At 28.4% G+C, this 12,719-nt stretch overlaps 1 protein-coding gene across 2 annotated transcripts; it reads right to left on the reverse strand.

Moving 5' to 3' along the window:
- Positions 1 to 346: 346 nt before the first annotated feature.
- LOC111678233 (nuclear protein localization protein 4 homolog) lies at positions 347 to 10,749 on the reverse strand. Of its 2 annotated transcripts, none has more exons than XM_046950116.1 (7): positions 10,435 to 10,749; positions 4,882 to 5,025; positions 3,244 to 3,333; positions 3,027 to 3,181; positions 2,436 to 2,964; positions 2,176 to 2,374; positions 347 to 546 (listed from the first exon to the last, which is right to left on the reverse strand). In XM_046950116.1, the coding sequence occupies exons 1-7, from the start codon at positions 10,456 to 10,458 to the stop codon at positions 362 to 364; spliced, it is 1,326 nt and encodes a 441-aa protein (XP_046806072.1). In that variant the 5' UTR covers positions 10,459 to 10,749; the 3' UTR covers positions 347 to 361. The 2 variants fall into 2 exon arrangements, with proteins under 2 accessions (XP_046806072.1, XP_023295280.2); XM_023439512.2 differs by lacking the exon at positions 10,435 to 10,749 and adding an exon at positions 5,435 to 5,692.
- Positions 10,750 to 12,719: the final 1,970 nt, after the last annotated feature.

Raw genomic sequence — 12,719 nt, forward strand, 5'->3', positions numbered from 1 at the left:
AAACTGAAATAAAAACAACAGCAACAATAACAAATTGTAAAACTAACTAACAACATTAAACAATAACAAAAACAAAAATTAATAAATGGTCAATGGATGTAAACAATAATAATGTTTTTACTTTCCCTTTTTTTGCATTTTTCTGGTCAATGAAGTGATAGTAGTAACATAAAAAAGGTTTGTATGAATATTTAATTGAAATATTTTGTATTGGAGATTGGTTGGTTTTCTAATAAAGCACTATAAAGCTGCTAAACAGCAAAACAACCCATAGTTTATACACATCATATTATTACACATTTTATAAGAGGAAAGGAGTTGCTTTGAAAAAAAATCCCTTTTAAATAAAATTTGCTTAATATTAGAGAGAGAGATTTTCACTTACCTTATAATAAACATCTGGAACATATTGTTTATCAGTCGATTCGCGTACATAACCCAATTCGGGTGCATCTTTAGTTGGTATTAAACAATTATCGCGTACTAAAGCCATACATTGAGCTGAAACAGCATAACCCTCCATATGGACTTGTTTGGTTTTGTCGCCTGGAAGAAATTTAAAAATAAAAAACTTGTCAAAAACTTTTAAAATTAAAAATAGAATTGGAATTGAAAAAAGTCCTCGTTGAGACTTATATAGATAGGTAGGTAGGAAGGTAGGTAGGTAGGTAGGTAGGTAGGTAGGTAGGTAGGTAGGTAGGTAGGTAGATAGATAGATAGATAGATAGATAGATAGATAGATAGATAGATAGATAGATAGATAGATAGATAGATAGATAGATAGATAGATAGATAGATAGATATATATATATATATATAGATAGAGCTTTTGTCAGTAAACTAAAGAGAGATGTTTAATCTCTACAGTAAAAATAGTGGTTTAATATGAACACTAGAGCTTTTTTGTGTCTAGATTTTAGAGCTTTAGTATCAAGTCTAAAAAGAGCTTTGGTCTCAAGACTAAAAAGAGCTTTAGATTTGAGACTAATGCAAGAAATAATTGAGACTTAAGAAAGAGATGAAGATTTAAGTCTGAAGACAGAGCTTTATTTTTGAGACTTTCTTCACATTCAATGCTAAAAGCGTTTATGTCTTAAGAGCAAAGAGCTTTAGAAGTATCTTTAGTCCTTATATGTAGACTAAAAGCTTTAGTGTCTAGACAAAAAGTCTAACTTTCCAGACTAGAATTTTTAATCTTCAGACTAAAAGCTTTATCCTATATAGTAACAGCTTTAAGTTATCTTTTATGAACTTAGTCTGCAGGCTTAAGTTCTCTATACTAAAAGCCTAAAAGCTGCTAGATTAAACTTTTTTTTTTTTTTGATTCAAACTAAAAGTTGAAGTCTTTATACTAGGAGCTTTAAAGTGCAGACCTTAAATTTAGTCTCCAGACAAAAACTTTACTCTACAGGCAAAATAGCTTAATCTGCAGACTTAAAACTTAACCCTGTGGTTAAAAGCTTTAGCACCCAAATTTTGTTTTATTCCATACTAAAAGCTTTTCAGTCTTCAGACTGAAATTTTCCAAATAAAAAGCTTTGCTTTCAAGGCTAAAAACTTATTGTTCAGGGTACAGAGTGATTTAGTCTCTAGACTCTTATTGTCAACACTGAAGATATCTTCAGTCTCTTTACTAATGAAAATTTTTGCTTTACTTTTAAGGCTAAAAACTTATTATTAAGGGTACAGACAGAATGCTTTAGTCTCTAGACTCTTATTGTCTACACTGAAAATACTTCAGTCTCTTTACATATGAGAATTTTTGCCTCTATACTAAAAGAACTTTGGTCTAGACTAAAATGAACTTTAGTCAATAAACTAAAGAGAACTTCAGTCTCTTGACAAAGAAAACTTTGGTCTCTTGACTAAAGAAAACTTTAGTCTCTTGACTAAAGAAAACTTTAGTCTCTAAACTTAAGAATACTTTAGTCTCAGGACTAAAGAATACCTTAGTCTCTTGACTAAACTAAGCTTCAGCGTCTAAAGAAAGCTTTAGGCAATAGACCTTCAGCGTATAGACTAAAGAAAGCTTCTGTCTACAAACTTAGAGGATTTATAAACTTAACTAAAACAAGTTTGTTTTTAGACTAAAAGGCTTAGTTTCTTAATAAAAAACATTCCTTTGCAAAAGCTTTTGTCATTTGATTTGTTTTCTAAAAATTACTAATAACCTACCTGTAACACAGACGGTCACAAATTTCGAACCAAAAACACCATTCGATGCATATTTGCAAGGATTTGGATGACGATTTTGCAATTCACCTGCCATTATGCATTCCTGAGCGGTTAAGAAATGAGTCTCAATACCGCGTAACTGTTTAACAGTACCGGCGGCCGGATCATCAGTGATTAAATCAGTAAAAATCCAACCAATCTAAAAAAAAGAAAATCCAAATAAAATAAATATACTCTAGCAAATAAAATCCAACACACACCTTTCTCAAACCCAAAGCCTTGGCCACCTCTTCAATATCTTCGGCAGCCTCATCATCCAATAGTTTTATTGAGTCCCTAGTCGATTCTTGTGGTGGTTCATAAATTGCCGCCACCTTAGCACGTATACCCAAGGGTACATCTGTATTCACTTCATATGTACCATAAAGGAAACCCATTCTTTGATGACCCGTAGTACGCCAATAATTTAAAAATCTCTCTACAATTGTGGTATTTTCAAACATGACATTATCGACATGACGATAAATTTGACGATTTAATGTTATAGCCGATGGTTGACACTTAGAACAGATACCCTTGGGCCATGGTGGATGTTCACGGCAACCGGTCTTAATACGACAATTAATATCATCGAATACCATGTACTTGCCGCGATCAATGCCCGATGTTTGTTTGCGTATGTACGAATGAAATGAGAGATGTTTAATTTTTTGCTCCTTCAGATACGTTTCATTGTAAGGTTCAAGAGGTGAACAGTTGACACAACAGCCGTTAGCTTGGTGACGGCATCTGTATAGTAAAAAGTTTTAATTTTATTTTTATTTGTATTTTTCTTTTCTTTTAATACTTACAATTTACTATCTCTTTCCCTTTTAATTAATCCATCTTCTTTTGCCAATAATTGATCAACTTCATCTTCGACTACTTTTGTGGTTGGTTTAAAATCATTATCAGTTACTTTGGCTGGAACATGTTCAAATTGATCTATCGCCGTGGTACTAGTGCGCTGAAAATAGTTTTAAATTTGTTCGTTTAGGAACTTTGATAAATATAACTAAGTTAACTTACTCTTGCTGATGTGCCAGCCAACTGCTTTAGGTATACCATATCGCCATGTTTGAGTAGAGTTCCTATTTGTTGTGTTGAATTGGCATAAAGCTGAGTAATTCAATGAAAAATATAATTTTAGTATAAAATATGATTTTTTTCTAAAGAAAAATTTTTAAAGATAAATACTTTTTTATTAAAAAATGATTAGTAAAGAAAGCTTTTCAAAAAAAATCTTATTTAGTACAAAAAAACTTTTTAAAGAAAAAAGTTTTTTTTTAGTAAAAAAGCGTTTTAAAGAAAAAAGTTTTTTTTCGTAAAAAAGCTTTTTAAAGAAAAAAGTTTTTTTTCGTAAAAAAGCTTTTTAAAGAAAAAAGTTTTTTTAGTAAATAAAGCTTTTTTAGTAAAAAAATATTTTTTTAAGAAAAAAACGTTTTTTTAGTAAAGAAAGCTTAAAAAAAGTTATGTTTGCTTTGTTTAAAGAAAATGTTTTTTTTTTGGTAAAGAAAGCTTTTTTAACAAAAAATCGTTAAGTTTTTCTTAGTGTAAAGCTTTTAGTGTTAACAAGCTTTTACACTGAAACTTCTTTTTTTCATTAAAAAAAAAACTTTTAAGTACAAAAAAATTGTTTTAATAAAAAAGCTTTTTAACATTTTTAATAAATAAGGCTCTAAGTGAAAAAAAACTTTGTTTTCTTTGTTCGCATTTAAGTAAAAAGCTTTTTACATATTAAATTAATAAAAAAGTAAAAAACTCTTTTACACGTTTTTCTGATTTTAAATCAAAAAAGTTTTTAAGTAAAAAAGACTTTTTGCTATTTAGTGAAGAGCTTTTTTTCATGTGAAATGAATAAAGCTCTAAGTGAAAAATATCTTTTTTTAATTTTTTTTTAGAAACAGGTTTGTTAATTTTCTGTTAAAAATTATTATTTTTTTTTTTGTAAAAAAGCTTTTTTCAACTTTTAATAAAAAAGCTTTTTTTCAGCTTTTAATAAAAAAAGCTTTCAAGTGAGAAAAGCTATTTTCTGATTTAAAAAAAAAAACTTTTTTTAGCACAAAAAAATGTTTTTAAATTAAAAAAAAATCGGATTTTTGTTAAAAGCTTTTTTCATATTAAATAAATAAAACTGTGAAAAAGCTCCTTTTTAACAATTAAGTAAAAAAACGTTTTTCTGATTTAAAATTAAAAAAGTGTTAAAGGGAAAAAAGAAATTTTTCCATGTGAAAAAGCTCTTTTTGAATTTTTAATGGAAACAGGTTTGTTTTTTTTTAAATTTTTTGTAAAAAAAAACTTTTTACAGCTTTTAATAAAAAAAGCTTAAAAAAAAAACTTTTTTAGTAAATTTTTCCAGGATTTTAATGAAAAAGCTTTTTTTACAGATTTTCAATAAAAAAAAATATCAAACATTTTTAGTAGAAAAAAGAGCTTTTTATGAAAAATAACTTTTAAGTAAACACAATTAGTTTTTTTGTACGAAAATATTTGTTTTACGTTTGTGACTAGAATTAAAAAAAAAAAAACAATTTTACTAACAGTAATTTGGTACAGTTTTCACGGTAAATTGTTTAAATTCTTTTATTTTTTAATTTCTTTTTGTTTTATACGTGCAAATTCAAAACTGTCAATATTGCGCCATTTTTTTTTATCTGAAAAATTTACCTCTTTCGTAAAATTTCTCTCCTTAAACAGACCAAAACCATCGACTTTTAAAGCATTTTGAACTGATTCAAAAAGTTCTTTAAGATTCGCCTTTGGTGAAATTTCAATACGTTTTATGCCCTCAGGAGATTGTACACGAACTAACTGTAAATAAATAAAAGAAAAAAAGATAAAAATAAATTAGAAATAAAACAAATAAAAAAATAAATATTTTGCATTTATTTTTATTTTTTATTTAACTAGAAATTGTTTATAAACAGTTTGTTAAAGCGTGTGGGGGAAGAGTATAATAATGACGTTGCTTTTTTTTTTTTTTTTGAATTTTACACAATTATAGATAAAACAATGATGCCAAAAACAAATGTCTTTCAAGTTCAAGATCATTGATGAGTAAAAGAATTAACACATAAATATAAACACATACATATGTATATATTAACAATTCTTTATATTTATAATTTTAAATTATTAATTTAAATAATTCACATTTTTTTCCTTCTTTAAACAGCCGGCCTTTTTTTTAACTTTTTATATATATTTTCTACTTCCTTACCGATTGTTTGCATAATAACATAAAACGATGTCTCACAAAGGCATAGACTATATTACGTTTTCTATAGAAAAGATTTTCCAATTCCATTGTAGCCATTGTGAAAGTAATAGGATTTGGTGTTTTTTTTAAGCCAATTATTTCTTATAAATTGTTTTTTTGGTAAGTTGTTTTTAAGTTTTTTTAAACTTTTGTAGCATGTATATGCTACCTTTTTGGCCTTTATGGCCCAGCTTAATCACCACACTTCTATTCACCTTCTATTTTCACAACAAACTGATCGGAACCCAAAAAAGCATTTCCGTTAAGAGAGCAAAAAATAATGCGCATTATTTGTTAATGTTTTTCTTTTTTTTTTCTTAAAAGGAATTATATATTTAAAATTAAAAATGACTTTTCTAACAAAAACACTCACTCATACATATTTAAAAGATGTGCAATTTAGTAGAAATAAATAATAGCAGAAGATTGATATGTTCTCTATACGGACAATTTTTGACGTAGAAAAATAGGAGCAAAACAAAATCACAGAGATTTTTTAGCAAAATTAAGAAAGTTCTGATTTTAAGCAGAAAAATTCAGTACATAAGCACTTTATGCTGTCGCGGTAACACGATGATATTATCGTTACATTTTATCGCTATGTAATACTTTCTTTTCAATAGAAGCAAGTCTGAAGTTAGTATGATGGTGCGTATTCTAAATGGACACACAGAATTACGAGCATATCTATGCAAAATTGGACGTGAGGATTCAGTCGAGTGTAGAGCATGTGGAGAGGATAGTGAAACACTGGAGCATTTTCCTTGCTTCTGCTAGGTATTAGGGTTCTATAGTTGAAACGAAAAGTCGACTTTTCGACTTTTTGCATTTAGTTAAACGTCGACTTTTCGACTTTTGCATCGATTTTTCGACTTTTTTCATTTAGTTAAAAGTCGACTTTTATTATTTTATAAATAGTCGACTTTTTCCGATTTTTCGACTTTTTACGATTATTTTTTTACTTTTTTCGAGTTTTTCCGACTATTTAAGAGTTTTTGACTTTTTTCACTTTTTTTAAAAATTTTAGACTATTTTCGACTTTTTGACTATTTTCTACTATTTTTATACTTTTTTTCGAGTTTTTCCTATTTTTGACTTTTTTCCACTTTTTAAAATTTTTGACTATTTTGGACTTTTTTCTACTATTTTCGAGTTTTTGACTTTTTCCGGCTTTTCGATTTTTTTCGACTTTTATTTACAAAGTCGTCTTTTCCATTTTTTCATAGACGATAGTCGAGTTATCGACTTTTTTGGAACAAAATAGTCGACTTCGACTTTTCAACTTTTTTCGATAAAAAATCTATTGTTCGATTATTCGAAAGTCGATTTATAAAACCCTACCAGGCATTCGTCGAACATAGAACCAAGTGTCTTGAAAGTGTTGTTATTCCGGAAACACTGATTGAAATATTTTTTGGAATTACATTTAGGAAACTGAGTTTCTGAACACTGAAAAATAATTCATTCAGTTCCCTTTTTTGAACATGTAGAGAGGACAGTTAAACTCTGGAGCACTGCCACTTGCCACAGCCAGGCATTTGTCCATGTTAGAACCAAGTATCTAGGAAGTGATAATAACATTCCTAACTAACAATGATTGGAATATTCTTAGGAATACTTAATATTAAAAATAAATACACATAGTAGTTAATGGATCCGATAGTAGTCTTTTTAATTCTATTGTCTAGACTTTAGTCTATTTTAAAGTATAATGTGTAGCCTCTAGTTTAATCTATTGAATAGTTCTGACGATGGTCTAGTGTATAGTGTAGTCTATAGTTTAGTCTTTCGGCTAGTCTTTAATATATTTTTTAGTCTATTCTATTATATATTATATTCGATTATCTAGTGTATAGTGTAGTCTATAGTCTAGTCTATAGTTTAGTCTTTCGGCTAATCTATAATCTATTTTTTAGTCTATTCTATATAATATTATATTCTATAGCCTAGTCTACGCTTTAGTCTATAGATTAATCTATAGTCTAGTCTATAAACTTGTCTATAGTGTAGTCTACAGACTTATCTATATTCTGATCTATAGACTAGTCTATATTCGAGTCTATAGACTAGTCTTTATTTTGGTATTTAGTCTAATCTATATTCTAGTCAATAGTCTAGTCTGTAATCTATACTACAGTCTGTTTTATAGTCAGTGGTTAATTATGCTGCTCCAGGGTGGTAACCATCGCTCAGTGATACCCAGTGGAGAAACATTTAATGCTGCAAAAATGACGCTCTAAGGACAGAACCGGGCTGCATATAAATTACCTTAGAATATCACCTGCACGAAGAAACGAAGGTCCTCCCAGTTAAGGAACATAATGTCATGTTGACCAAACAGTTCCTCCTGGGATGTTAGCGGAGAAGTTATCCCAGTTTTAACATCACACAGTTGGATACTCCCTCGAGGCATGTCAGGAAGGATCTTCGTATATTCGAGGAAAACATATACAGCTATGTTCAATATCGGGATGCAGCAACAAGCTCAATACCTACTGGTCATGTACAGATCGTGCCGTCTCCAACGAATATCCTGCATGTGGTCAGGGCACTCATGAAAACAACCACATATTCAACTATTTAGACAACCTATCTATTCTATAATATATTATATTCGATTGTCTAGTGTATAGTGTAGTCTATAGTCTAGTCTATAGTTTAGTCTTTCGGCTAGTCTATAATCTATTCTTTAGTCAATTCTATATAATATTATATTCTATTGCCTAGTCTACGCTTTAGTCTATAGATTAATCTATAGTCTAGTCTATAAACTTGTCTATAGTGTAGTCTACAGACTAATCTATATTCTGATCTATAGACTAGTCTATATTCGAGTCTATAGACTAGTCTTTATTTTGGTATTAAGTCTAATCTATATTCTAGTCAATAGTCTAGTCTGTAATCTATACTACAGTCTGTTTTATAGTCAGTGGTTAATGGTCATGTACAGATCGTGCAGTCTCCAACGAATATCCTGCATGTGTACAGGACACTCATAAAAACAACCACATATTCAATTATTTAGACAACCTTACATCATTCTGTCCAATGGATTTATGAACGCATCCAGTTGTAATAGCCCAATTATTAGGCTTGTACATTAATGTAGAACCTGTCCGGTTAAAACTTCATTAACTAAGTTGTTCAATTGTTCTCTTTGTGCATCCTACTTTTTACATTTAAAAAGCATATGTCTTGCTGTATCTTCATCGCTCTCACATGTTTTACACAGCGGAGAAGTTTTTATCTTAAATTTGTTTGTTTTCTTCGAGCCAGTCTTTTATGTAAGGTGTTAACCGATGTATCCATCTTCCCATCTTTATTTCCATTTATTTATAAGATTAGTTCTTGCAGTTATTCAGTATATCCTTTAGCTTGACTGTATTTGACGCTGTATTACTTGAATTTTCCATTTGCATGGTTAGTTCGTATATTTCCTCTCTTTCCTGGACTAATAAGTGGATTGATGATATATCAAGCACCACAATACCACTTCTGGAGTTCTTTTATTCTACATTTACTCTTCAATGATTGGGCACATATTAAAGCTGTGAGTGTGCAATGCTGTTTATCAACTTCCCAGTTTGCAGTTGAGGTCTTCCTATGTTTGGCATTATTTGACTGAACGATATAGCCGTTCGTAGTGCCCTATATCTTATATATTTATGGCAACAGCTTGCTCTAATCCAGTGGTTCCATATTTAAGAGTCCATCGTGCATAACATTCCAAAGGAATGGTCCTAACTGAATCCTTCCTGTGCTACTACAACCGTTATCTTATGTTTCTTTAAACCGTTTGTTGTTTTATAAATCAGTGTTATATTTTCAAGGTAGTTGTATATTCATTGCTTGAATTCTTTTCATTTTGCACTGTTTTAAACGTCTAACGTTAAGATCGCTCAATATTGTTTTGTTGCTTTAGCATTTTCTTCTATATTACAACTTTCCAAATAGTGTCTACAGTACTTTTTTCTTTTCGAAAACCATATTATCTTGGGGATAAGCCACCCAATTCGAGCTTATAATCTATTCTATGAATAATCTGTTTTTCACGTAACCATGTTAGATTTTTGCAGCCTGAAATAACTCCCCATTGCGTACTACTACTTAGGAAATAGGAATATAAACTTACTGGCCAATGCTTTAATATATAACCGACATGGAGATCATAAAGTCCATTATGATTTCCTTCAAGTAGTGAAGATTCAAAGAGACATAAAGAACACTACAACAAAGCAAGAAAATAAGGAGATAGTAAAAAAGGAAAGAGATATCACATAGCACGTCAACATTGCGAGCCGCCTGTTTCAGTAGATAGACCTCATAGAAAATCATGTCCACGTCAATTATAGGTACATAAACTTTAAAAAATAAAAAATTAACATGTACGTGTTATTAGACAATCATGGTTACATATTAAAATCATATAACTAACATTTTTCCCTACCATATGATAATAAAGTCAATTTGTAGCAAACAAAATGATACACCTTCTGGTAGTATTATAATAAAATTGAAAAAAATGTCACTTATGTTGTTTTAACATATTATTATCGCTATGAACAAAAGCAATGACTTGTCAAAATCATAAATTGGCAATTACAGGGGCAATGAGAATTGAATGATTACTCTATAAAACAGAAAACTAAAACACTACTAAGAGAAATAATTGATGTTCAGAAAAGTTCCTTCCAATTAGACAAAAACCTATAGTAGCAGGAAGGGAGTCCAAAATTAAAGCAACAAAAAAAAAACAACCGGCAAAATAACAATTGTCTATAGTTTTCTTTTTTACATGAAGACAATGCGCATGCAGCAGACCACCACAATGCATCTTATAAGGAAGAAAATATTTAAAACAAATAATATAAAAAGCCGGCTTTTTATTATTAACAAATTTCAAATATAATTTGCTTGGTATTTTAATATTTTATTTACTATTATATGTCTATAAAACTTACAATATTTTTAGCAGGTTGCGACATGTTTGCAAAATTGCACCAACTTTTTCTTTATGTTTTCTCACCAAGCCAAATTGCTTTCTTTTTTTCCTTCTTTATAACTTTCTTAAGAGCACTATCAAAGTTCTTTTTTCTAATAATTTAAATAATTATTCATAAACGACACTTGTCAACAAGTGTTTAGGCAGTTATAGAGTTTATAAATTTATATGTATTTTTATTTAAATAAATAAACGAAAAAATATTTGCGAAAAAAGCTACAAAAAACTTAATTGCAACTTTTTTAATAGACGTTTGGAGAAAAAAATCGCAAATTCACTGAAATGTCAAAACAAACTGATTGAAGGAACAAAACAGCGTTGCAAAAGGTAGTATAAAGCTTAATATATACCAAAGCTAGTGGCTATGAAAATTATTAAAAAGAGTTGCCAGATATTAAAGGTTGTAGTATTTGCTGTGTGTTTTATTGTTTTTATAAGTTGATTTTATTTAATTCTACAACCTTTTAGACTTTTTGTTGTACTATTGAAGCTTTTTATGGTGAAATGATCAAGTTTAAATAAAAATTTCAGATTTGTGTTAACTTTGCAGGGGATCATATAAAATATATATAATGGAAAATCTTTTTGAGTGAGTAAAAACGAATTATAAGAAATTTAGACAATAATTGTTCAGTTCTAAATTAAAATATTAATTAAAAAGTAATACAAAAAGTGAACATTTTAGATCTTTAAAAAGACAAAACAAATCTGTATTTTAAATGATAAAATTAATCAAATTTTTTCCACTAACTATAATAAAAAATACTTTGTACTTGTGTTTACATTTATTTTAATACAATAATAAAATTATAGGTGAATGTACTAACAATTACATAGAGAGTTCGTATGATAATATCATCTTGTTAAATAACACAGCAACAACAACAACAACATAAATAGGCCTAGCTTAGCGGTGATGACTGGATCAACAGAAAAATTGTATTTAAAACAAAATATACTTATAAACAACTGTTATTTTTAGATTTATTTTATTCATATAAATTTATTATTAAAGGGCTAACAAGATATTAATTAGTGCAGTCTAAACAGATCTAGTAAGTGGACTACAACAACAAAGTATTCATTGACATTTGGATTATTTAAGAAAAAAACTGTAAGTAGATAAATATAGAAACGTGAAATTATATGTATTTTCTTTGTAGACAATTAAAGTCTATTAGAATATTTAAGTTTTCGATAACATTTTTAAAGTTATCGATAAAATTTCTAAAGAAAAATAATGTAAATTTATTAATAAATTTTCTACAGACAAGTCTAGACATGTTATGTAAAGAAGAGTAAAGTCTTCAATAACTATTCTATACCAAAGTAAAATTATCGATAACTTCGCTACAAAAAATTTCAATAACTTATTTGTAAAAAAGTATTAAAAATCAACAACATTTCTACAAAAATCTAAGTTATCGAAAAATTTTCTATATAAATGAAATCATTTCTATAAAGAAATTATCGATAAGTGTTTTGTTGAAAAGTAGAGTTATATAGAAAAGTAATATTTTTGGTAAATCTTCTTTCGAAAAGTTATCGATAACTTTACTATAAATTTGAGCTATCGATTACTTTTTACAAAGAAAAGTTAAGTTATTAGTATGATTTCTAAAGAAATGTCATTACGTTATCTATAAAAAGTAAAGTCAGATTTAACTTTTCTATAATAAAGTTATCGATAATGCTTTTTTAACAAAAAATCTGAAAAACTTTTGTTTGAAAATGTTTGTGTTATAAAAATCTAGCCTTAATGAAAAATATTAGCGATCGCAGATTTTCTCTACATAATCTACAGTTTATCATAGAAAAATCTATTAATATGAATTTTCGATAACATTTCGATATCTCAGACTTTGTGTATAACATTAAGGTTATATATGAATTCCTTAAAGATAAACCGTAAAGCTGTTATATAGGTTCTATTGCTTATGTTAAAACAGTGTCTAATTACATCTGACGATAATACCGTTTACTGTTTACCTTTTACAGTTAAAGCAGTTTAATTTCTAAATAATATATAAAATATGTTGTCTATAAAAAACTCTACAAATATGTAAAAACATAAACAGAATAGAAAAATGTTTCTGTGATAATAGAAAAGTTAATTAAAAAGTGCTATTTAAAATGTGTTAAAATGAAAGTTTTAATAAGTACGAACTCAAACAGTGAACATTATGACAAGTAAGGCGGTAAGTTTGCAGAATAATCTGAATAAAAAAATTTAAATTTTGATTC

Source organism: Lucilia cuprina, chromosome 4 (assembly GCF_022045245.1).
Source record: "Lucilia cuprina isolate Lc7/37 chromosome 4, ASM2204524v1, whole genome shotgun sequence".
In the NCBI taxonomy this organism is placed as follows: domain Eukaryota; kingdom Metazoa; phylum Arthropoda; class Insecta; order Diptera; family Calliphoridae; genus Lucilia; species Lucilia cuprina.

Bases quoted from the DNA above. Each gene is read 5' to 3' on its own strand.
- LOC111678233 (XM_023439512.2), bottom strand. From the start codon at position 5,530: ATGGCTACAATGGAATTGGAAAATCTTTTCTATAGAAAACGTAATATA. The intron at 2,375-2,435 runs GTGTGTGTTGGA...TCTTTTTTTTAG, and splicing joins AGGCTTTGGGTTTGAGAAAG to ATTGGTTGGATTTTTACTGA. The intron at 547-2,175 runs GTAGGTTATTAG...AATTTCTTCCAG, and splicing joins TGTGACCGTCTGTGTTACAG to GCGACAAAACCAAACAAGTC.